Below are 22,464 nucleotides of genomic sequence, written 5' to 3'. Positions count from 1 at the left end.
AGCAACCTCCAGGCCTGCAAAGTTAAGCCGAGGGGCCTTAAACCTCGTTTTATTTCTAATAGCCTCCTCTGGTTGCAAAAAAAAGATGGCTGATTGTATTGATGTCTATGAGAAAATGACTCTACTTCTCACGTGATGTATTACCTCAGTAAACATAAGTTTATGGTTTCAATCTCTAGTTTCAAGTCTTCTTCAACACAGCATGATGTTCATTTAGTAAAATATGCCATTTAGAGTCTAATAGACGATAAAGCAGGTTATGCTTTAGGGCGTGGCTACCTTGTGATTGACAGGTCGCTACCATGAGGTTGTCTGGTGTGGTAGTTTTCGTGTTTTCGTCTTACAACTTTAACCCTTTCACAGTGTGTTTTCAGTTAATTGTAACATTTTAGTTGCCTAAAAATGTCTTGTTGGCGTTTGGCTGTGTTTAGCTTCACCCTCTTGTGTCACTTCTGCAAAAAAAACAAGATTGCGCAATCCTTCTAAGGTTTAATGGTTCCACTCTAGAGGTTCTATCCTCAGCCTTCCCACCAAATTATTAGATACAGTCTATGGTCGCTTCACATGGAGGCTGTGGCTTTAGGGCACCCCGACCTAGATGAATCCCCTGGCGAATAAAGCGGTTCTCGGTAGAACACCGTGGATGGATTTTAGATGAAACCCTTGGAATATAAAAGGGTTCTTTGTAGAACGCCTTCAGTAGGTTCTTGACAGCACCCTTAGAGGGTGGAAAGGTTGTGGAACCTTAGAAGGATTGCGGAACCTTTACAATGGGCTCTATTGGGAACCAAAAAGGGTTCATTTGGGGACAAGCAGAAGAACCCTTTATGGTTCTAGTTGGCACTTTTATTTCTATGAGTTTAGCTCAGGAAGTTCAACTGTCTGTTTTATAAGTCAGTTATTGCCACAACTTCCACCTCACTTTGCCCAATTTGGCATTTCTCTTTTTCTCTCTCCTCTTACCCTCTTTTCCCTTTAAACTGCTCCTGACTCTCTCTTTTAGCTCTTCCTCCCAAATATACGGTCTCTATGGTACTGTCTGAGGAACTCTGCCACTTGAGTTCTCCTCCTTTAGTTGCTTTCCCTTTTAAATCCTACAACTTGCTTCTGAAACTCTGACTCACTCCCTTCAACTAATTTCATGCTCTCTCATTCCCATCCTGCTGCTACTTTGTATTTCCACACATCCCTCATGCTTTCCTCTGTCACTTATTCTTTCTGTGTCTTGGAGCTTAAAAGAGAAAAGAAAAGATTGTAAGGTCAAAGAGAATAATAAAGAGGCTACATGGAGAGAGACAGACAGAGTTACAGATGCAGAGACACAGTACTGTAAATTACAAGTAACCTGATCTGCTCCTTTTCTGCTGCTAGGTCGTGTCCCTTGTAAGCTCGCAGCTCCGTCTCCCCCCTTGGGTATGGCCACCCCCTGACCTTGCATGATGGAGTTCGTGGGCCAATATGTTTAGTGATAGCTTCTCTTCGCAGGAGACGTGTGAAGAGGTGGAGGAGGAGGGGCGGCGCAGCATGTGTGCCCGTGCTGGAGGATGGAGCGGTGCAGTGACGGTACACATCTGACTCCATGGCTGGCTCACTATAAATAACCCAACACACAATGAGATAAAGATGCCCTGAGCCAGCTCTACTGTACTCTGTGCATGTGGGCTTACATGGCATCGTGGGCGAACCGTGTTGTCGTCAAGGACAAATACAAACACAGTAGTGCTCGAGCGCCCATTTGTGTACATGTAAATGAACAAAAAGCATGCAAAGCTCTCTGCTTACTTTCGCACATAACATGCACACACACACACACACACACATTATGTCACATACTGATGGAGAAAGCTGAGGCCCTGAGGCTGCGGCATGCTCTCTCCAGTTACCCATTACATGCTCTTATTGGCCGATGCTACTCCCAGGTAATTAGCAGCAATGATGCTTTTCCACACAAGCGTGGACTTCTCCTGTTTATTGCTGTCGAGAGAGCGTGAGGGATGCAAAAGACTTGTTTGCCTGCTAATGCCTTTTTAACTGATCACAAAGAAGAGTGAAAAGAAGGCAGCCAATTAGATCTAAAACCTCACAGCTCCGAGTCATTAGCCTCGCGCAGGAGGGCTGGTGCACATCTCCTAGCAACTTCCCTCCCTCTGTGCGTGTGTATGTCTGTGTTTAGAGAGGCCTACTGCCTGCTCAGCATATTTGCGAGACAGAGAGTGCACCTAGTTCATTGCCCCCGCTCGCCCCCTATACCAACCAAACTCTGATCAACCCAACGCTCACAACACTCACCCAAGCCAAAAATCCACGTAAGCACAAACACCAGCACAAAGAGAAAAGCCAGAGCCAAAATATACTGACTCACGGATCCGAAAGTCAACAAGGAATCGGGCCAGAGAAGACACAGACAAGCGCAGAGCCACAGATGGTTGCAGCTGAATGAACAGAAACAGCAGCATCTGATAGTACACCCAGTCTGAGATGTTAAGAAAATGACTCATTGTGGCGCTCTGTGCTGTCACTCTAACTCATACTATTTATTCTTAAAAGAGGATCCAGTCCGGGAACCTGGGCTGTTTTTAGTCAATTTAAAGGCACAACTCGTGATTCACCTAAATAATATGAGGATGCATTTTTTTTTTTCTGTTGGAAAATATAAATTTCCCCACTTTTCTTTTGATGTAATCATACTCAATATTAATCCCAAACACACTGAGTAATCCTATGGATCTGTATCTGTCTGGTTTCACTAAATCTCTCCGTGAGTGTTGACAGAGCACACCGGCCACAGAGGAACACATTACAGCACGGCCCAGTGAAGGCTTTGTTTGTCAGGATGGTCCAGTACCTCTCTGAATAACAGGATGTGTCATGCTGCTCAGGAAGACAGATAAGGTGGGAACACCAAATCCTTCCCGGTTAAATACTCCCCAACTCTCATCTAACTTCTACCTGGTTATCTGTCTCACTGTCTCTCTGCTTCCTTGCCCCATTTTTCCGATCCCATTATTCCTTTGACGTACATCCGTTCTCCTCTGCTCCCCTCTTTTCTTTTTCCAAAGAAGGCGAAGTGATGACCCAGCTGGCTATGAGACAAGAGGATCATTCCAAGAGAAGAAAAGCAGACCGAGCCAAGGCGTGCCGTGTAGAGTGACAATAGCACCACAGGAACACGACATGGGTCAAATCACTGCCTCAAGGTAGAGAGAACAGCCTTGTACTCTCAGGGCGCATTTCTTTTTTTGCCTTGCACTTTCATGGCAAGAGTTTAAAAATGTATTGCACGAGCTCACTGAGAAATATGAACTTCAAACCTTGTGGTAGGAACACAAAAGTATAAATAAAACGAAAGAACGGATTCAATTAAGTTGGTTGTGTGCTGTGCGGTGAGCAAGTAATGCAATCTGCTATTTGGATTTTTTTCTCTCCAAAAGATAAGAGGAGCAAAATGTCATGGTAAAATATCTTTATTGTAAGACTCTGGATGGAACAGGGACACCACTGGTGACACAACTAGAACCTGCTTCTTGTTTGGCACACGAAGCGGGGAACACTTTTCACAAGTTTCACAACAGAGCTATAAAACAAAATGAGAAAAAAAAAAAAGGAAAAAAACCGCAGCAGCATTTCATCACAGGCCCGTGGAGCTCGCTGCCGTTTGTCACACATCTACTGTGAATGTCGAGTCTTCCGGCGACTCATGGAGGTAAAGAGTGAGAGCGGTTTAGGACACCGATGGCTGAAATTTCACACATGAGGCGTGTCTCTCCGTGCTCGTGCTAATGACTGACCTTTGTGCTCCCGAGTTGCATCGGTGTGCTGGGAGGACAGTGACTGAGGAACTTTGTCTGTGACCGTGTTTGTTTGGACTGAAGAGACACTGCAGCCGCGGGATTGTCTCCGAGGATTCGTCATGCATTCCAGACCGCAACAAAAAAAAAAAATCATCTGTTTTTCCAGGAGGGAAGCCACATAAATCTTTCAACTGTTTTGTGAAGCTTATCTGCTCTGCTTTTATCTAGGGCAGACTGAGATCAGGTTTAGAGGTCTCATACTCAGCTAATTAGCATGTGATAATCCCTTGGTAGAAAACTTTCATAAGAATGCCTCACCTACATAAACAGAACCCTGGTTGTTGTGTGAAAATGACGCCCACCTTTGTGTCTGTCGATAAAAATGTAGTTTTTTTCAATGGCAACAGACATAAACCAAGCACATTTTACGCAGCCTTGACAACTACTGTATTTCACAAGATTTTTTTTCCTGTATATAGTAATTGGGTCAATTACTGGCAACACAATAAGTGTTTTGTAAGCTGCTTTAAAAATAGGCTGCTATCATATGCATGTCCTCATTTCTATTCTAGCTCTGTCTTTCTGGTCAACTTCCGGAAAAATATCAGACTAGGCTGAGGGGGGAAAAAAGAGGAACAAAATGTAGAAGTGGGAAAGCAGATGGGAGGGAGAGGGAGAGAGAGAGAGAGATGGTGCCTGAGGGTGAGTGTTGAACATTTAATATAAGCAGAGTTTGTGTCCAAGGACATTTCCTTGAATAGGGAATGGTGAGATTTAAATTGAAATTGGTTTACTTGTGATTGAGTTGTATTGTTGCTGATTAAAAATGTAAACTGCAGCATGATGAAGACATGTGCCACTTTCTTCCTTTGTTTGTACTAAATGTCAGTCAATACTGAGAGAAAACATTTAGTCATGGATGGAAAATACAACCCGAATAGAAAGAAAACATCTTTTATTTGACAAATCAATTTTGCTTTTTCGCTGAACACTTTTAATTTCAGTGGTCTACGGCTGCAGCGACACACTGCAGCAGGTCTAACATATTGACTCAGATGTCAACAGCACTTCATCACACTGAAACACAACATTGCCGTTTCAAGACATTTTAGAATACATTTATCGTCACTGTCAGACATCCTGCCAGGACAACAACCTGACAGTTTAGGAGAAACCCTGCACGATGCTGCCTCGACGGCTCTTTCTCTAATTCCACCTCTTCTTCATAATCTTGTTACAGCATTCTACGTTTGGGATATTTCACTGACTGTCTGCAATTTCACGTCCTCAGCTGGATCTTATGTGCCTTCAGTTTGTATTTTAGTCTGAGGTAGGCTATATGATGTGCAGGCCTGTCCTGAGGCTGTGTCTGGAAACGACCGTCTATCATAACTCGCTCCTTTAAAACTGAAGTCATACCTGCTTACCATAAACTGCCCTCACAGTGCCCTTGCTACAGTAGTAAAGAAACATTGGGCATGGCTGGCTACAGCGTAATCCTACCCTTTCTTGTGGGTATTCACTATCATCAAATATGCAACAGCTTAAACTAATACCAAACTGAGTATTAAGAATAACATTATTGTTTACAGAACACTCAAAACGTGATCCGCTAAGGTGACTACCACATTTTTTTTTGGCGGACGAGGGGGAAACAACATGTAGTCATGGTGTAAGCCTGTCTCGAGAAGCTCTTCGCTATGAAAATGCTCTGAAATATTTAATTGAGCAAAGAAATGTCAAAGAAGCACAATGAGCGAAAGAAATAGAGCAGTGGGCTGTGAGTGATGTAACAACATCTGCTCGGCCCTCCCAGCGAGAGTTATTAAAATACTGAAAGCGCTAGTGCACAATCAATACACACACACACACACACACACACACCTCATCCGGCAACCTCTTTTTTTCTTTCTTTCTATCCGCGACATCTGACATTTGAGATTCCATGGTTGTTTTATCAAAGCCTGCGGCTTGTTCATCTGCCCCACAATCAGTGTATTTTTGAAAAGGAAAACTCCACACACCTACAATCTACTTATCTCGTTCAACAAAAAAAAGCTCAATGCATTTCTCTCCCTGTCCATGTGGCAATTGTTATCATAAACCTCATTCACTCACAACAACAGCTGAACAGATTACTACTGTACTGTAGAAACTACTGTATGGCACACGTTCACAACCGCATGATAGTGGACACATTTAATAAAAACTGAGGGAAATTAGATTTTTGTGTTACACTTCTTTCTTGTGCTTGGGCTGCTCGCGTCCCTCAAGGCTGATAAGATGTCCAATTATTTGATCATTTAGTTCAGAGGAGCAGGAGAGAGAGAGTCCGATCTGCTCCGGTGAGCAGGCAAAGTATAGCACTGAACATCACGGCCACTCTATAAAGCCCTTTACCTTATGCCCTCATGACTGCTTTAATAGTCATGTAGACACACCGGGGTGCTTATTTAACAATATTAGCTCTTGGATACAGTATTGTGCTTCACCAAGGCAGATGCAATATATAGAGTACAAAAGGGGAATAGTACATAGAAGGTATCAGTCTCTGCAGGAAAGGCTGTGGGGTTGCTGCGGTCGAGGACCGGGAACTACAACTAGATGGAGCGGCGGTTTAAGCAAGGGCAAAAGCTGGACCTGAGGATGAGGGGGGGGGAAAGGATCTGGAGTCGAGAGGGGGCGGGGGCTGCAGATTCGAACCTGCAGAGAAGGTATGAAGAGTCAGAGCTGCTGGGTACTGTTCATTGGATAAAAGCTGGAGAGGCTGCAGAGAGAGATGGAGGGGCACAACATCTACGGTACATCTACTGGTGCAGGAGCCATCAGAGAGAGGACAGGATGGCTGGAGGCTGGAGGAGGAGGGGAGGGGGGCACTTGGAGACAGGGTGGGGGACCAGGGGAACAAAGCCGATAGTCTCACTCACGGTAGAACACATATTCAGTGTAGCTGGTCCAGATCTTGTCGTCCGTCTGCTCATGGGCAAAGGCGCAGGTCCCTGTGGAATTACAGGCCACCATGTGGAAGCCTGTGTCAGCCAGCTTGTCAAAAGCCTGCTCCAGAAAGGTGAACTTGAGATAGTAGCGGGACGTGTAGCGCTCAGGGGGGCGGTCTGGGTCACGGCTCTCGTTCAGGGTCTCCCCAAACACCTCTTTGGCCAGAGAGGTCTTCCCACACACCATGATCCGTGCCACACGGCGGAATTTGGCATCGGTTTGGCTGTCACGACCCAGGGTGTATGAGCCTCGGTAGCCAATGGTGATGAACCCGGACCGCTTGCTGTCCATGGCACTGGGCACCAGGCTGGCACAGGCAGCGGCTGCAGCGCCCAGGGAGCCGAGGTTACGGGGTGTGTCAATCCCCGGTGAGGAGTCCTCTGGGTCGCTCTGACATCCCTCCTCGCCGAGGGAGTTCTGCTTGCTCATTTTGGGCACCAGTAGCTTGACAAGCTCTGGCAGGTTGAAGAACTCAGCCTCCCTTTGCAGTCGCCCGCGCTCAGGGAAGTGGTCTGGGAGAACCAGCTGCTGGTCCCGCATGTAGTCCAGGATGTAACGGAACAGGAAACCATCGCGGTCCACAAAGAAGCGACCCTTGGTGTCCCTGGCCAGTCCTTTGGCTGACTTTCTACTGAACATCTCCCATAGCAGGGAGTCTGGCACACTTGTGAGGGTAGAAAAGCGGGTTATGTACACCTGGCCACCAACATTGAGCTCAATAATCTCTGGGAAGGGTACCTCCTCCCCAGATATGCAACTATCTGGTAAAGCCATGGTTTACTCCTGCCTCACGGGCGCACTTGACTGCAGCTTTAAAAACTCTCTCGGTTGTAATGAAAGTTCAAATGACAGGGGTTCAAATAGGATTTTCAGTGGAACCTTTTCACAGTGGTTCGGTGAGGCTTGTTGCTTGTCAAAGATTTTAGGTCCTGCTGCGGTGGGTCGCCCGTGGAAACGGAGCGGCTAATCTGCAGCGCACAATTGGTATGCGCGCAATAAAAGCTGGCTGCCACTCTCACTTCAAAGCAGGCAGAAACAAAACCGTCTCACAAAAACACCCTCTATTCTAAACTACGGATTCTTTCCAATAATCACTAAAACATAGCGCAGAGTAGTTCGGGCAGCGTTGAATGGAGCCGTTATGTCCACGTCCTTTACGCGCAAACAGATGGGATCTCCTGAGATTTTGAAATTCCGCTTTTGACACCAGTTCTCTGAGCAGGAAATGAACGATTTGCACAACTGACCATAACGACTTCTCTCTTGCTCTAATTCCGTTGGGTTGTCCTGGCGCAAACAGGATCAGGTGGCCCAACTTCAATTAGGCAATCCATAGTTGGTGATGTCAGTGGGGGTCCCGCTGACGTAAAGCCACGAGATGAAGAGGATGGTGCCGAAGTAGTGAGAGAAGAGGTAGGTGAATAAAACGACCTCCAAGATTTCCATCACTTGCAGTTCCCAATTTGCGCGAGGTGGTCAGCTGTTCAGTCCCTCCGCTCCTCTCTCGTGTCAGACGGCAACTCTGCTGCAACGTAACGGAGGACATAGCGTTATTCGCTCCGGTTAGCCACGCCCACGTGCGGTGACGCCCCTCTGCTGTGATCCAGGTCAGAGTATCCTGGGCTCCTAAACCAGTGTAAATTGGTCAGCCCAGGTCCTTTACTGTATATGCGTAAAGGGTGCATGGCTAATGAAGTCTGACCATTTCCCCGACAGCTTGATTGAAATAGTGGTCTCTTAAATGAATGCATGAGGCCATAGAATCCATTTAAAAGGGAGTCTCACTTTCGAGGTTGTCCTGTAATTTATTTATTCATACATTCTAAAAATAAGCCTACCACACATGGGACGATAACAGCAACCAAACCTGTGGTGCCAACATCCATTTAGATATTTTTCTTGGACTGAATAAACAAGTGAACTGAGAACAAAATAATCAAACTGCCCAATTCTTATTATGCGTGAGTCTCATTAAAACCAAGCCGCTGACTTAGAAATGGGTTTGCATTTCATTTTGATGGATTTATTTTTGGCAACACTCAGAAATCAGTGTGGTCTGTGTCTCAACGAAGGATGGGATAACAGTGACATCTAGTGAAAGCTCAGGTGGAGTTTGTTTTTCTCCTCCAGAACATTAACGATGGATTCTGCTCAGATATATAGCGAGTTTGTTGTTATTCTACATCAAACTTATTCTTATTATTCTCGTTAAAGTCCCCCCTACACTCAAAATGTGCTACTTCACTTGGATGTTTGACCTTTACTGTGCGGAATTATGCATGTGCAGAGTTTGATGCCAAAGGCCTGTTTTCACACTCATCTGCTGAAGGGAAGACGTTTATCTGTGCTCGCCTTTAACTCTGAGTTAAACACGTGGATGTATGATTTGTGTCAATACAACTGGTTTGGAGGCCAATTGTGGTCCAATAGGCCCTTTTCACAGCTGCCATATGACATGTCATAGTAGGGCAAACACAGGTGTGACAATTAATGGTCCCACTCTGTGTAGTCTGTCACTCCCATTCCAGAGAGCCAGCATGCACAATACCAGGTCCTAACAGGGACATAATTAATATGATCAATTACACCTGTTGACTCTGCAATGACATGTCAAAATGGCAGCTGTGAAGAGGGCCTAGATTCAACTTATTCAAGTGTGACGTGCGGACCTTCAGCAAAGTAGAGGATATCTTGTGTTCAGCAGTTTTGTTAGTTTGGAAATAAACAATATTTGCATGTTCAGATTCTTAGATATCTTTTTCAAGGAGGAAAATTGAGCTGAAGGGTAATTCTAATATTTTTTTCTTTTTTACTATAGGCTACCCCTGAGAACATCTTCAACAAGTGATCAGTTTACCGAAATGACTTTTAGTTGACCTGTGCATCGGTCAAACTGAGGTACATCAGATGACACATCCTATCGTCAAACGTGCAAACACACCAATAAAGAGCATTGATGAGTCAGAGAGACCTGCAACAGGCTGCTTCCCATTTATGCTCTAGTATGCCTCCCCCTTGTCTCTCTCTTCAGTCATGTGTAGTCCACCACACAGTCCTCTCTCTGACTAATAGGCCAATTTTGCCCATCTCCAAGCGATCTGGTACTGATTTCCCTGAAGACCTCGCAGTCTCCAGCTGGCTTGCAGCACTTACAGCCTTGTCGTCAACAATCTGGCTCAGACCGCTCTGGTTACGTGGGCCACCGCAGGATCTGGAGGTAATGTGGCAGCGTTGTCTGCCAATGAGATGAGTCAATGACACATAGTCTCAAGCTCCAGTTGCGGTTCCCTTCACTGGAATATGCAGGAAAAAATATGCTGTGTAACGCCAGAATCCTGCACGGTGCAAAACAAAAATAGCCAAAAATATGATCTGATGCAAAACTGTATCTAACAATTGTTGTCAACTATTAACCCAAGCCAGTGATTGAAAATGATTAAATTACTTAAATATTGTTGTAGGAATTATCAACCTTTTCGCTTGCTGACTCTAAAATCCCTGCACATCAGCATGTGACCCTGGATTTCTACTGTCAGTTTCATCATAATCGCATCCAGACAATAGCTCATTGATCCTCAGAAAAATGGACAAAATGACTACATCAAATAAATTAGTTTGACCTTCTGCAGCGGCTGGATTATGGTTGCACGTTTTTTCAATTTTCATCACAGTGATGGCCTTCAAAGGCTGTGTGTGTGTGTGCGTGTGTGTGTGTGTGTGTGTGTGTGTGTTTTTGATGCTCCACTGATTCAGAATAGACAGAGAAGAGAGATAGTGGTTCAGCATACTCCGACAGGAAATGGGAAAATGTACTGAAGTCCTGCCACTGCTGTTGCTAAATCGCATGTGTTCAGAGAAAAACAAACCCGGCACACTCGCGCTGAATTCCTGGATAAGTGCCGTGCGAATGAAGAGCTACTTGGGGAGGATTTTCATGTGTATGTCTGCATATTGATCTCTGTGGTTCCTGCTGACAGCTGCACCAGTTAGTGATTTATGAGACATTCTGTGGGATCAACAAACAAAAAAATGAACAGGCGGTTGCATCTGTCAGGGTGTTGGCAGTGCCCGTGTGAACCCATCTGCACAGCCTCATTTCCCTCAGCGCGAGGCATCGTACATCTTTCGAGACGGGGGACACGGAGGCGAAAACGAGACACGACTGCAACACATCTCAGCTCGGGTGTTAGTGTGTTGAAAAGAGTCAAATCCCCCGTGGAGTCTCAGCGTAGAGGAAAAAGATGCAGTTGTTTATTTAATCACGAGGCTGAGTCAGAGTCGACAGCAGTCACTCTGACAGATGAACAACACAACTGGAATTAAAGGGGACATTCAACCTGGAAGGCCCCCCCCCACACACACACACACACTCGTATTACTGCTGCAAACTTTTGAATAAAATCCCTTCACTCCACCTTCTTCCTGACTCAGCCAGTGCTCTCTCTTTCTATGGTTACACCCAAACCATTCAATCAGTTTGTTTCCTTCTTCTCCAAGGACACTCCTAAACCAATCATGTCCTCCCTATAAAACATAACATGTTGGCCACTTTGACAAATGTGGCTCCACGTTCATCACCATCTCTCTCAACTGATCTTTTTCTTTGCGGTTACCAGTTCTGGAGTTAGTTGTCCGAATTTGAAGTGAGTACATTACTGAACCTGATCACAACACAAAACTACACATTCGTTTAAATGGACAACATTGGGATCCAATCAGATCGCCGTCAGGGGTCAACATTATAAATAATCAAACAAATGTGTGCTTTGTAGGTGTTACTTTTTTCATCAATGATGTTTTCCAAATACCTCTGCATCCACATGTGATGTGTTGACAATAGGCTTTTTTCCACTAAAGACATTTTGTCATTTCACATTAGGAAAAGCACAGGTGTAAATGATAATAATTAATTAATGATTACTGCTTCAGTTTGAGGGTCTTGGTATTGTTTTGCCTGGCTCACTGTCAAGACACTGAACAACCGTTCTTACCATCGCCCTGCATCTGAACACTTGATAGCAGTCGGTTGCAGATTCAAACTCCCTTTCTATCAATTATTTTTCTAATTAAATAGACAAAAAACGTTTTTTGTCTGTTTCCCACACGCGATGTAAACATCAACAACCAGACTGATAAGCAGAGCTATGACAGAACTAGTATGGTGACTTTCTGAAATAGGCTGAAACTCACTCGTGTGCTTGTAAGATCCAGAGCAGGCCTGAGAGCGATGCAACTGTGACAGTTTGTCTGTCTGTTTGGAGATGACGGACGTTTTTCCTCCCAGACTGTTGCTTTTGCAAAGCTAGTGAGGCTCTAGTCTCTTTGAGGCACTTGAAAGACCTCCGCTTGTACAGTATGAGTTGCATCTACTTGTTAGGTTGGAGATGCTCTTAATGCTGTGGGATTGCATCATTGTAATTGGAAAAATTGAGTTAAAATCAAAGTGTAAAGGGGCTTTAGTTTTTCAAATCTGGAGCATTTAAGATTTTTGGATCAATCTCACTGTTTTTGGCAAAATGAAGTGGAAGACTAAACTGTCCACTGGGATAGTATGAAGACTCAGCGGTACAGCTCAGCCTCCTCACACACTAAATCCTACATTTGTGCACAAATGTATCGGAAGAGGAGCTGGTGATAAAGTGACATTTTGAATTCCCGTTTGCCAACCAACGAACAGCTTGTTGGTCGCTGGAACCGCAGTTACTGAGGCTTACCGCCGTATTTCATCACTTCTCAATGGTTGACTAAAGTTGTACAATCACAACAAACGTGTGGGCTGTGCTCAAAGCTGATGACGTGACTGCTACGACTAAAATACTCATTAGAGCTTTTACAAAATAAACAAGACTTGCAGAAGCAGGTTGTGGATAAAGCACGTTTCGAGTTCCCAAACAGGATGAGAGAGAGTGGTGGGTGCTTCATTTTCATCTGCCTGGACAATTTCACTGGTGTATAAGGAGCATGGAAGTCACTCAAATGTGTCAAAACTAAAGTCCTGCATGATGTCCGCCTTGAATCCGGCCTATGAATCCACTAAATGAAATAAGGACGTCTGGAACAATCTAATATGGATTGCGTCCCTTCCTCTCGGGTGAATTTAAGAGACAATCTGGGATACAAATGTGAAACCACGGTCGACGACGCGTCAACCAAATACAGATTCGCTATAACCAACCGCCATAAATTGCGTGTGTGCATTATACCCGTGTTAAACGGAGACAAAACTGCTGACTGTGTCTTTACGATGTCAGGTAAAGATGATTCCTGTTTGCAGGACAGAATGGACAAAAAGCGTAAAAAGATAATTGTTTATTTTGGTTCTTCCCCACCAGTAGTTTATCCACAATCAGACTGAAAGAAAATATAGACTAAGGTACACGAAATGCGCAAGGGGGGGGGGGGGGGGTGGGATTTTTAATATATACCACATTGAATTTCATGGAGACGGCATATGTGCATACTTTAAAGACTAATGCCAATATGATGACCAATGACTTCACGGGAATCATCCCATGCGTGGGATGGGGTTGGATTATTCAGGACTGCAGGACGAGGGTCTGGGAAACTTGTTAGTGAGCACAAACAAAACACAAAACCAAATCACTTTTCCATAGAACAAAACAATAAATGGTTCACCCACCACTTTCAATGACAATTCAGTTCTGATGCAGCAGTGGAGCGTGCCCACTTACTAGAGATAACAATCTTCACCTTTACCAACTCACAAAGCTCTGTAGTTGTTTATTATCTAGGGTATATATATATATAGATATATACATATAGATATATGTATATATCTATATATATGTACACACACACAATTAAAATACGAAAAATAATAATTAAAGTGCTTTCTACTGACTCAAACACACAATCTCTGAGAGAATGGTATTGATACAGCCTGTTTGAGAGTTAAAAATCACTTATTTTCTGGTTGGCTGTGTTCATCAGTGCGTGAGGGATAAAGACCAACAGATGTAAGGCATGATTGCGATCAAACGGTTAACTGAGAGAGCACACCTGTGTCATGGGAAACATCACACATACGTGCATACTTACAGTGGCAGTCAGGTGTAACCGGTTCAGGGGTTATCGAACGCAAAGCCCGCCATCGGTCACGTTCATATACTAACACACCCGTGAGCCATCGGCACCTTCACAGCAGATATAATAGTCGATATCTGTGTCAGAAATGTGTTGTGTACACTAAAGGGATGTTTTATTCTACTAGTTTACCATTTCTCCTCCTTGTTAGACACTGATTATTAGACACTGCTGATCGGACCAGAAAAAGCTTCTGATTTAACTTTTAAGACATATTTAACAGAACACAGTCTATATTATACATGATTAATTTAATGGAAGTCCAAGTGTTCAGCCTTGGCAGGGAAATTTAAAATGATGGAAGTTAAGCAGTTTGATTTAATGAAACATCTTTTTAAGGTGCGTAATGCGTCAACATCACTCAAAACCATTTCTGAACTGATTCAATGGCCCCGCCCCTTAAAGACCAGACGCCGCTGAAAACAGACGTCGGGATAAAAGCTGGTTAATAGGGGAAAAAAAAAAAAGATACTAGTCGGCACTATGGAGGTAAACTTCTCCGGTGCTCATTCCACATCATCTGAAGAACTGGCATGACGTTCACAAAGCACCACTTTCTGTTTTACAGGACACAGTCATCATCTTGCAGCATTTCAGCTGAGTGGGTATAAAAATATAGACATTTGAGACCCTGAATATATGTTCATATGTGATTTTTCTGCAACAAAAACAAAACACAATTTACAGCTGTCCCACTCAGTGTACACACTGCCTTTTTTTTCTTTTTAGTCTTCGCCCCCCATCTAAAATGTGTTCTTGCATTACCCCTGGGGGAGGAGGTTTACACCCATGACGACACAGAACACACAACGGCAATTATAATGTTGCCGTCTTCATTAACAGCGTCACTTCTTTGTTAATACACTAAAATGACCTCTGGGTGTGTGACACAGATGTACTCGGGAAAGAGGAGTGTGTTTGTGTGCGCGGCGGCATTACATCAGCATGTCTTTGTGATGCCTGGCTATGTGCTGGCTCTTCTCCGAGGGCCTCCTAAAGCCCTTGGTGCAGTAGTCGCAGCGGTGGGGGTAGTCCTTCGTGTGAATGGAGATGACGTGGCGTTTGAAGCCAGAAGCGTCCGTACTGTTATACTCACAATACTGGCACTGATAAACCTTTCTACCGCTGTGCGTCTTCATGTGCTTCTTCAGCTCAGCGGGCTGCCGGAAGCCTCGCCGGCAGCGCTTGCACTTGAAGGGGAGGTCCTTCGTATGCAAGGACAGGATGTGGCGACTCAAAGTGAAGGTGTCGGGAGCGTTGAAGTTACAATGGCGGCACTGGTGAATCTTGTTGCCCTTGTGTGTCTCCGCGTGTTTCTTCAACTCCGAAGGCCGGTGAAAGCCTTTCTCACACACGTCGCACTGGTGGGGGAAGTCCTTGGTGTGAACGGAGATGATGTGCCGCTTGAGGTCACTGGAGTTGGTGCTCTTGTGCTCACAGTGTGGACACTGGTGGGTCTTGTGGCCTTGCACCATCTCTATGTGACGCTGGAGTTCCCGTGCGTCGGCGTAGGCTTGCGGACAGTGACTGCACTTGAAAGGCAGATCCGCGCCGTGCTTGCTCTTTATGTGAGTCTTAAGGTTGGACTGATCCGCACAGCGGAACTCGCAGTGCGGGCAGTGGTAGGGCTTCTCTCCCGTGTGGGTCCGCATGTGCTTCTTCAGCTCCGACGGGTGGCGGAAGCCTTTGGCGCACTCGACGCACACGTGTGCAAAGTTCTTGCTGTGCACGGCCAGCAGGTGACGGTTGAGCAGGCCTTGTTCCGCCGTCTCATAATCGCAGTACTTGCAGTGGTGCAGTTTGGGCTCCCGGTCCTTGACGATGAGCTTGTCGGAGCCCAAGGGGCTGGACTCGTGGTAGCGCCGCGCGTACTCGCTGTATTCTGGAGAGTGCTCATTGTTGTGATTCAGCAGCTTGTGACTCTCCAAGTGGTTATGGAAACTGACCTTCTTGTTGGTGGTAAAGTCGCAGTCCGTACACTGGTACTTCTTTTTAAGCAGGTGGTTCGGGTGGTTCTTCATGTGGCATTTGAGGAAACCTCTTGAGCGAAACTTCTTTCCGCATAAGTGGCAGGGGTAGACCGTCAGAGGCAAACCGTCTGGTCCAATTATAACAGCTGGAAGAGATGGTTGGAAATGCTGTTAACCTTTCAAAATTGTTTAAATTATCAAATCATACAGATTTTATCATCCAAGAATTGTATGCTGTTCATACCAGTCTGAGACTGTCGGATTTCTCCTTTCTTCTTTTTCTTAGGTTTGGGTTTGAGGACACGGTTTGCACCCAGCCCCTCTCGGATTTGAAGAAATGGCGTAGCAGCTCCATTCCTCACCCGATCAATGGTATTACCTGCACAGACAGTTTAGATTTCGTTATCGGCAGGATAAAAGACTCTTCTCATGCTAAAAAATAGGCTTTATGCCACTACCATGTTACATACATGTTTATTATCACAAGCTGTGACATTTACTGTACTAACTGTCCAGACATAGACAAAAACACTGTTGTTGAGTAAGTCATCTGAGTAAGCCTCCTCTTACTGATCTCCTTTCAACAGTCAAAGACTGAAGGTTGATGCCTTCCACTTATTACAGCCACACAACCCGTCTGACAAACTGGACTAAAAGCTGTGAACATACTAATTTCATCATCGTCATCCTCATCGCTGTCGTCCTCATCGTCCTCTTCTTCTTTTGGATGGTTCTTGACTGCCATGTAGACCATCTTGTCACGGCCAACACCCAGTCTGCCCGACGATGCAGCTTCCAGGTCAGGATGGCCATTCTGGTAATCGTCCTCCGTTATTACCTCTGTTCCACCTGGAAAGAGAGAGAAAAAAAAGACAATTGAATCGAAGCCACGAGCTGCATTCAGTTTAACGCATTAGTTGCCTCCGGTCTGAATGGGTTAACAGGGAGGTATCTACTTGATTTTAATTGATTAAACTTAAAGCCACTTGCCTAAATCGTCGTCCGCTTCAGCTTTGAAAATGTAGACTTTGATGACCTCAGAGCCGTCCTCCTCTTTACACTCCTTGTCTTCCATCACCTCAGTGCTGATCTCCAGGGGAGTGTCTCCTATGTCCAGCTTCTCTCCCACCTCATCCACTAAAGCAACACAAATAGCCATAGTTATCAAAAATCAGCAAAAAAACAAACAAAACATGGCATTGCATAAGAAGAACGTTTATTGATATAAGTTCCCATATGGCGAGCTGTCTTACAGGAGATCATGAGGTAATCCTCAGAGCTGCTTCTTGCATCATCCTCCTCGTCTGTCTGCAGGCTAACAGCCTCGGCTGGCAGCTGTTGGTGGATTATGGTCTCGGAGTTGGCCTCCGTCACCATCAAGCCCTCGGACACAAGCTGGTGGTCCAGAGTGTTGTCCTGGTGCTCAGACAGTAGCTCCGCCACAAACACCTGGTCTGGCATGTCGTGGTGGTGGTGGTTCGAGCCCTGGATGAGGTCTGAAGTTAAGACATGATGATGATGATGATGACGATGGTGGTGATGGTGGTCCAGATCTTCCTCTATTGCGACCTCTGTGCCCAGGATGTTCTCAGGCATGATCACACAGTGTTCCGAGGACACCATGTCTTCAGTGGTAATTTCATGGGCTTCCACCCCCTGAGACTGCAGACTTTCGACGTCTACCTCCAGGCCTTCGACAACCTCAGCTTCCAAACCCTCCACTTCCACCTCCTCCTCAAGGCCCTCGATAACGTGAGCTTCCATGTCCTCAACATCTACCTCAGTTTCCAGGCCCTCCACCATATGCACCTCCAGACCCTCCACTTCCACCTCATCATCTAGGCCCTCGACAACCTGAGCCTCCAGCTCGACCACATGCGTATGTAGCCCGTCCACCACTTCTGCCTCCAAGCAGTCGACATCTGAATGTAAGCTCTCCACCACCTCGGTCTCCAGTTCCTCGACCACCTCTGTCTCTAGGCCTTGAACCACATGAGTCTCTAGGCCTTCCACCTCGAGCTCGTGCTCCAGGAGGATGCCCTCGTCCGTCATCACATCGGAGAGAAGCATACCCTCGGGCACAGACACCACAATGTGCTCGCCATCGATGTGAGCCAGACCCCCCATTCCTGCAACTGTAAACACAAGACACAGAGAGAGGTGCATGACAAAGAGTTAAAAAAAAAACAAAGTGACAAGAAAAGCTAAAAACTGTTTTTGCACATTCTAGGTACAGCGAACATATCAGAGTATCGCCTTCTTGTTGTTGGTATGCTGTGAAAATGTCACACTGACCTTTTTATGTCACTGTGTCTTTATTATTTTGGTAGAAGATTAAGCTAAATGGCATTTACACTGTCAACTTGGCAGCTGTGACACAAACAACCTGACTAGTAAGTGTAGGGAGATGGTCTCTCATCATGGTATACAGTAATTACATGCTTTTAGGGAATTACAGTTTCTATATTTATAACCTGTAATGCTTTAGCTTGTACTTTTACTTGTGGGGTATCTTGGATTACATTTTGCATGCCGAGATTATTGGTTCACCTTGTCCTATTTGACCACCTACCAAAGTCTTGCATGATCATAGCGTGGGGCATCTTCAGCTCCTGAGTGTGCAGCTCCAACACCCCTCCTCCTTGATCCATGTCTTTAATCTGGGAAAATACTGAAAATTACAGTGTACACTGAGTTAACTGTTTTCTTGAACTTTGCACTCAGACTGCAGACTGCACTCAGACTTTGTAATGTGCATTACTAAAAATGAAAGTGAAAGCACCATCTAACAAGGCAAAGTTAATACATACCTTCACATTTGATGATAAAACCCTTAGAATACAACCAATAGGATATTTGATGCGCTTCCTTCCATCAAGGTGACGTAATCAATCCCTCTGACAAAGAAAACAAACAAACAATTAGTACTCTGGTGCATTTTGGTGTTGTTAGAAGAGAGAGAAAATAGGTAATGAGTTAGTTAGTGATGCTTAAGTGTCGTAAAAACATTACAACACACAACATTTCCACATGGGCTCAGGTTTATAATAAGGACACTGGTGCCACTACAAATAATGGCCTCTGGTTGAGAAACGTTCAAACACAAGGAGAACTGAGAACGGGGGCAGTTGTATTGTTGACCACTGGCTCCATCCATTGCTTATCAAGAGTACTACAGGCGGCTTCAACCCGAGGACATATAGCCACCCATACACCTGGAGCTGGTTGAGCCTGATGGCTGCAACCCAGCAGAGACAAAGGGCTGTCCTGCTCAGTGTGCAGAAGGAACACTGAGCAGCGGCTCTGATTGCTCCTAAAAGATGAGTCCTGGTTGCTTTCACGAGAGGGAGTGCATTGTCGTCACATGACTGCTCAAAATTAGCCAAATATATGTAGCGTTAGTTCCTGCAAAGACCTGCAGTTACGATGTGGGTCCCCGACTTCCACGGATATATATCATATTGGGATATAAACTAATACGGTGCTGCCGCTTGTGTCGTTTAAAAACAGTATCGTACTCTGGACTCCGCATTAAACTACACATGCTCGGAGTTTATGGCCGCCAGTGAAAGTACCGCAGACGTTATGCAATGCATACTGAGGCGGCTACCGCCCTCCACCCACCAGAGCTAACTAGCAAGCAAGCTAGGGCTGTTCCCCTGAGCGCCATTTTGTTTTAGCATACATGCTAATTCAAGGAATGCAACAACCGATCTTATTTAGCCGTTGAAATCTCAACTACACACAACGTCACCGTACCAATAAATGCATTAGCACCAGCAACAACCACATATGCCTTGTGCGATCATGTTTTTGCATGCCGCTCTGATCTGCGCGACGACGGCCGTCCGATCGGCTAGCTAGCCTGCTAAGCTAGGTGAAGCCGCTTGTGCCGCATTATCTTCCATGTTGTTTTTCCAAAAGGCTGAAAGAGGCCCGCTACGGCCGACTGGGCCCTTGCGTCTTATTCCACATGCCTTTCTAACCGACTCAAATTAATTTTACCTGATAGCGTCGTCTTCTGACTCTATCGGTGTTTCTCCCCCTTCTCAGTTTTGTCTGTTATTGTTTTGGTTTATTTTTGACGGTAAGCTAAGTGCGGCCTGCAGTTTAGGATCCCCGGGCACCCTTTGCTAGGCCTCGGCCAATCAGCTTGCTTCCTGACAAGCAGAGGGAGGGCGGGGGGCAGACAATGCGTGGCCTCGTTTACCGCTGATCCCTTACTATTTGCGTCATGCATAAAAGAGCAGAGTTACATTAACAGATACGTTCTCATAATGGCAACATATATACGCCCGGTTGTGATGCACGGGATTTAAACATAACATCAAGAATTATATCTATATTTTTAATGTGGTTGCAGACTGCACTCAGACTTTGTATGCACGGTTGAGGCCTGTGGGCCATTTTGTCACAAGGGGTGGGTAGTCGAGATCTCATTTGTGAGGCGTTTGGTGGTGCACAGGAAACATCCGGGAGATGCTGATGGTACTGCTGCCGCGGATGGATTGCAGTGTGACTAAACAGACCTCGATTTAACATGCATGGATAATAAGAACAACCAGAAATGGTGCAATTATAGTTTCAGGGTAGACTTTATTATTCATTTGCATTACAGCTCCTAATTGTCAGAAGCACTCTGCATGAGGGTGCATAGCTGTCTTAAGGCACAAGGCCTTAGTGCATAAACATGTTCTTTATTACAGTGGTATCCAAAAGCATACTCAAAACCAAATATTGATATGCAGTAAAAATGCAGTACCATAACAGTACCTTTATTGATTCAAGATTCGTCTGGTATTAGAAAGAGTTTTGCAGCTGAAATGCGCCTTGGCACAAACCATATTTTCCTTCTATTTTTTTTTTTTAAATGATCTATAAGGGCAGTGTGATTTACAGGAGTTGCATTGCTGTGTCAGCAAAGAGCAAAACACACAAATCTAAAGATAATTACACAATAAACCAATCAAACATTCATAACTTCACACAGATCATATTGCAGTTACATGATGATCAGGATACAAAAACAACAAAACCAAGCATGCAACATTCAGCACCTTGATCTAGTAGGAATGCACAGAAAATGAACAAACCACCTATAACTTCATTTAAATTGTCTTCATATCAATTACAGCAAGAGAACAGTGATACAACCCATATTCCAGCAGTTTCTTCACAATTACCATAGAAAAATAAGTAAAATTGACACAGACAAATCTTCTGGAAGCTCAGAGTTGGTCTATATCACAAGTGGAGTGTGCATGTGTGCCTTCCTGTCTGCCTACACATCCTCTTTGTGTGGGTTGACAATGTTTCATGCGAGGGAAAGAGACGAGGCTCGGCTGCGAATCCAGTGCAGCCTGGCGCTCCAGTCTGAAATGGGGACCGAAAGGTTGTACGACACATGTGTGGACACAGTGGCTGTGTTCCTCGAGGGTACTATGAGAGGTAAAGGGAAGAGGTCAGGTGAGGGTTGCAGCAGTGGACAATCCTTCATCACCAGCCGGGCTCAGTAACAGCCATCTTTCCAGGATTCATCTGACATTTTAGTCATGCCCAAAGACCTGTCAATAAAACAGAGTTAGTCTTCATTCAAGAGCCCAAGTATCAGATTGTGATGATCTGAATAGAAACAAATGTACCATTATTGAATGGACATTTTCCTCAATTTCTCAACATTCCTTCGTAGTTTTTCATTTAAGCACTCACCTCCGTGGGGGCTGTGAGAGTTTACTCCTGGTAGACGCCTGTCCTCGGCCCACGGCAGCCCTCCCTGCCCCAGTGGAGCCTCTCCCGGGTATGTAGGCTCCGCCATTGGCAGAGCCTGGTGACTGGACCCTGCGGCCCCCGCCTGCCGACGACGCTTGGACAACAGGCAGACCTCTGGAAGGCTGACGACCAGCTGCCATGGAGCCCACAGGAGTCACAGCTTTAACTGGAGTCCGCAGGGAGAGAGGTGACTGGCCGCTGCCACGCAGTCGACTAGAAGCCATACCTTGAGTGGAAGAAAGGCACAGTGGTATAACAGAATCTCAACCAGCTATTTCTTTCAGACAAATCAAATGCATGTTGTTGATACAGTATATACAAAAGATACATATGCTGTAGTTGAAATCCAAACCCTGTGTGTGGCATGTAAGAGTTGGAGGTAAGCCTGGGAGGAGCAGCACCGGAACATCAAGGATACATTGGGAGGAAAGTCGTGGAACAATCATGTAGCAGGTGAGTGAACGGACGGTTAACTGTTAATTACCTGGGGTATGTCAGGGAAGGAGGAGGGCAGAATATGGGATGGTTTGTGGAACTCCGAGGTACTTGTGAGCGATATATAGTACGAGTTTGTTATAGATGACATGACTTGTTAGGGTTAGATGGTAAAGGTTAGATGTATCAGATCGATAGATTTTTCTGATAATATAGTCATGAGTTTGTTCAACATTTATGTTTAGGAATTTTTTTACATGTGAAAAACATGAGCAGAGCAACTTTTTGTGTTTGTGTATGTATTTAATAATGTTGCCATCTTGTTTATTGCATGAGACTTGTAGTAAGCACATGCCATCTGTTGGTAAACATCAAACATTTTTTGTTGACAATAGCCT

At 45.1% G+C, this 22,464-nt stretch overlaps 3 protein-coding genes and 1 long non-coding RNA gene across 9 annotated transcripts in view; 1 reads left to right on the top strand and 3 right to left on the bottom strand.

Moving 5' to 3' along the window:
- Positions 1–4,729: 4,729 nt before the first annotated feature.
- kctd12b (potassium channel tetramerisation domain containing 12b) lies at positions 4,730–12,949 on the bottom strand. Its single transcript, XM_076103189.1, has one exon. It carries the CDS (start codon positions 7,560–7,562, stop codon positions 6,711–6,713), a length of 852 nt encoding a protein of 283 aa, XP_075959304.1. The 5' UTR covers positions 7,563–12,949; the 3' UTR covers positions 4,730–6,710.
- Positions 12,950–13,082: 133 nt separating this feature from the next.
- znf711 (zinc finger protein 711) lies at positions 13,083–20,025 on the bottom strand. 2 transcript variants are annotated; one of them, XM_076103181.1, is made up of 8 exons: positions 19,868–20,025; positions 18,673–18,759; positions 18,435–18,533; positions 17,116–17,997; positions 16,853–16,999; positions 16,532–16,711; positions 16,107–16,241; positions 13,083–16,008 (listed from the first exon to the last, which is right to left on the bottom strand). In XM_076103181.1, the coding sequence occupies exons 3-8, from the start codon at positions 18,511–18,513 to the stop codon at positions 14,828–14,830; spliced, it is 2,604 nt and encodes an 867-aa protein (XP_075959296.1). In that variant the 5' UTR covers positions 18,514–18,533; positions 18,673–18,759; positions 19,868–20,025; the 3' UTR covers positions 13,083–14,827. The 2 variants fall into 2 exon arrangements, with proteins under 2 accessions (XP_075959296.1, XP_075959297.1); XM_076103182.1 differs by having other exon boundaries at positions 18,435–18,522.
- LOC142962608 (uncharacterized) overlaps positions 19,025–22,464 on the top strand; it is a 25,221-nt gene continuing 21,781 nt past the window's right edge. Inside the window, exons 1-2 of one of the 3 annotated variants that reach the window (XR_012957337.1) lie at positions 19,025–21,881; positions 22,003–22,084. This is a non-coding gene — a long non-coding RNA (uncharacterized LOC142962608). The remainder of the gene's footprint in view (positions 21,882–22,002; positions 22,085–22,464) is intronic. The other 2 variants (XR_012957336.1, XR_012957335.1) reach the window with 2 other exon arrangements.
- LOC142962602 (SLAIN motif-containing protein-like) overlaps positions 20,439–22,464 on the bottom strand; it is a 10,794-nt gene continuing 8,768 nt past the window's right edge. For 2 of the 3 annotated variants that reach the window (XM_076103183.1, XM_076103184.1), the window contains 2 exons: positions 21,572–21,857; positions 20,439–21,426 (listed from right to left, as the gene is read on the bottom strand). In XM_076103183.1, coding sequence (XP_075959298.1) covers positions 21,372–21,426; positions 21,572–21,857 — 341 coding nt within the window. In that variant the 3' untranslated portion in view covers positions 20,439–21,371. Of the gene's footprint in view, positions 21,427–21,571; positions 22,116–22,464 lie in introns of those variants that run through there. The other variant, XM_076103185.1, reaches the window with a different exon arrangement.

Source organism: Anarhichas minor, unplaced genomic scaffold (genome assembly GCF_050575085.1).
Source record: "Anarhichas minor isolate MPS153535 unplaced genomic scaffold, ASM5057508v1 ptg000028l, whole genome shotgun sequence".
Lineage (NCBI taxonomy): Eukaryota > Metazoa > Chordata > Actinopteri > Perciformes > Anarhichadidae > Anarhichas > Anarhichas minor.
This window is presented reverse-complemented; position numbering and strand designations above follow the sequence as displayed.

What these genes read in the sequence shown, in the direction of transcription:
- kctd12b (XM_076103189.1), bottom strand. Translation starts at nt 7,562, where the DNA reads ATGGCTTTACCAGATAGTTGCATATCTGGGGAGGAGGTACCCTTCCCA.
- znf711 (XM_076103181.1), bottom strand. Translation starts at nt 18,513, where the DNA reads ATGGATCAAGGAGGAGGGGTGTTGGAGCTGCACACTCAGGAGCTGAAG. An exon ending in GGATTACCTCATGATCTCCT is followed by an intron (nt 17,000 to 17,115) that starts GTAAGACAGCTC and finishes GTGTTGCTTTAG; the next exon opens with TGGATGAGGTGGGAGAGAAG. An exon ending in TGAAGCGGACGACGATTTAG is followed by an intron (nt 16,712 to 16,852) that starts GCAAGTGGCTTT and finishes CTCTCTTTCCAG; the next exon opens with GTGGAACAGAGGTAATAACG.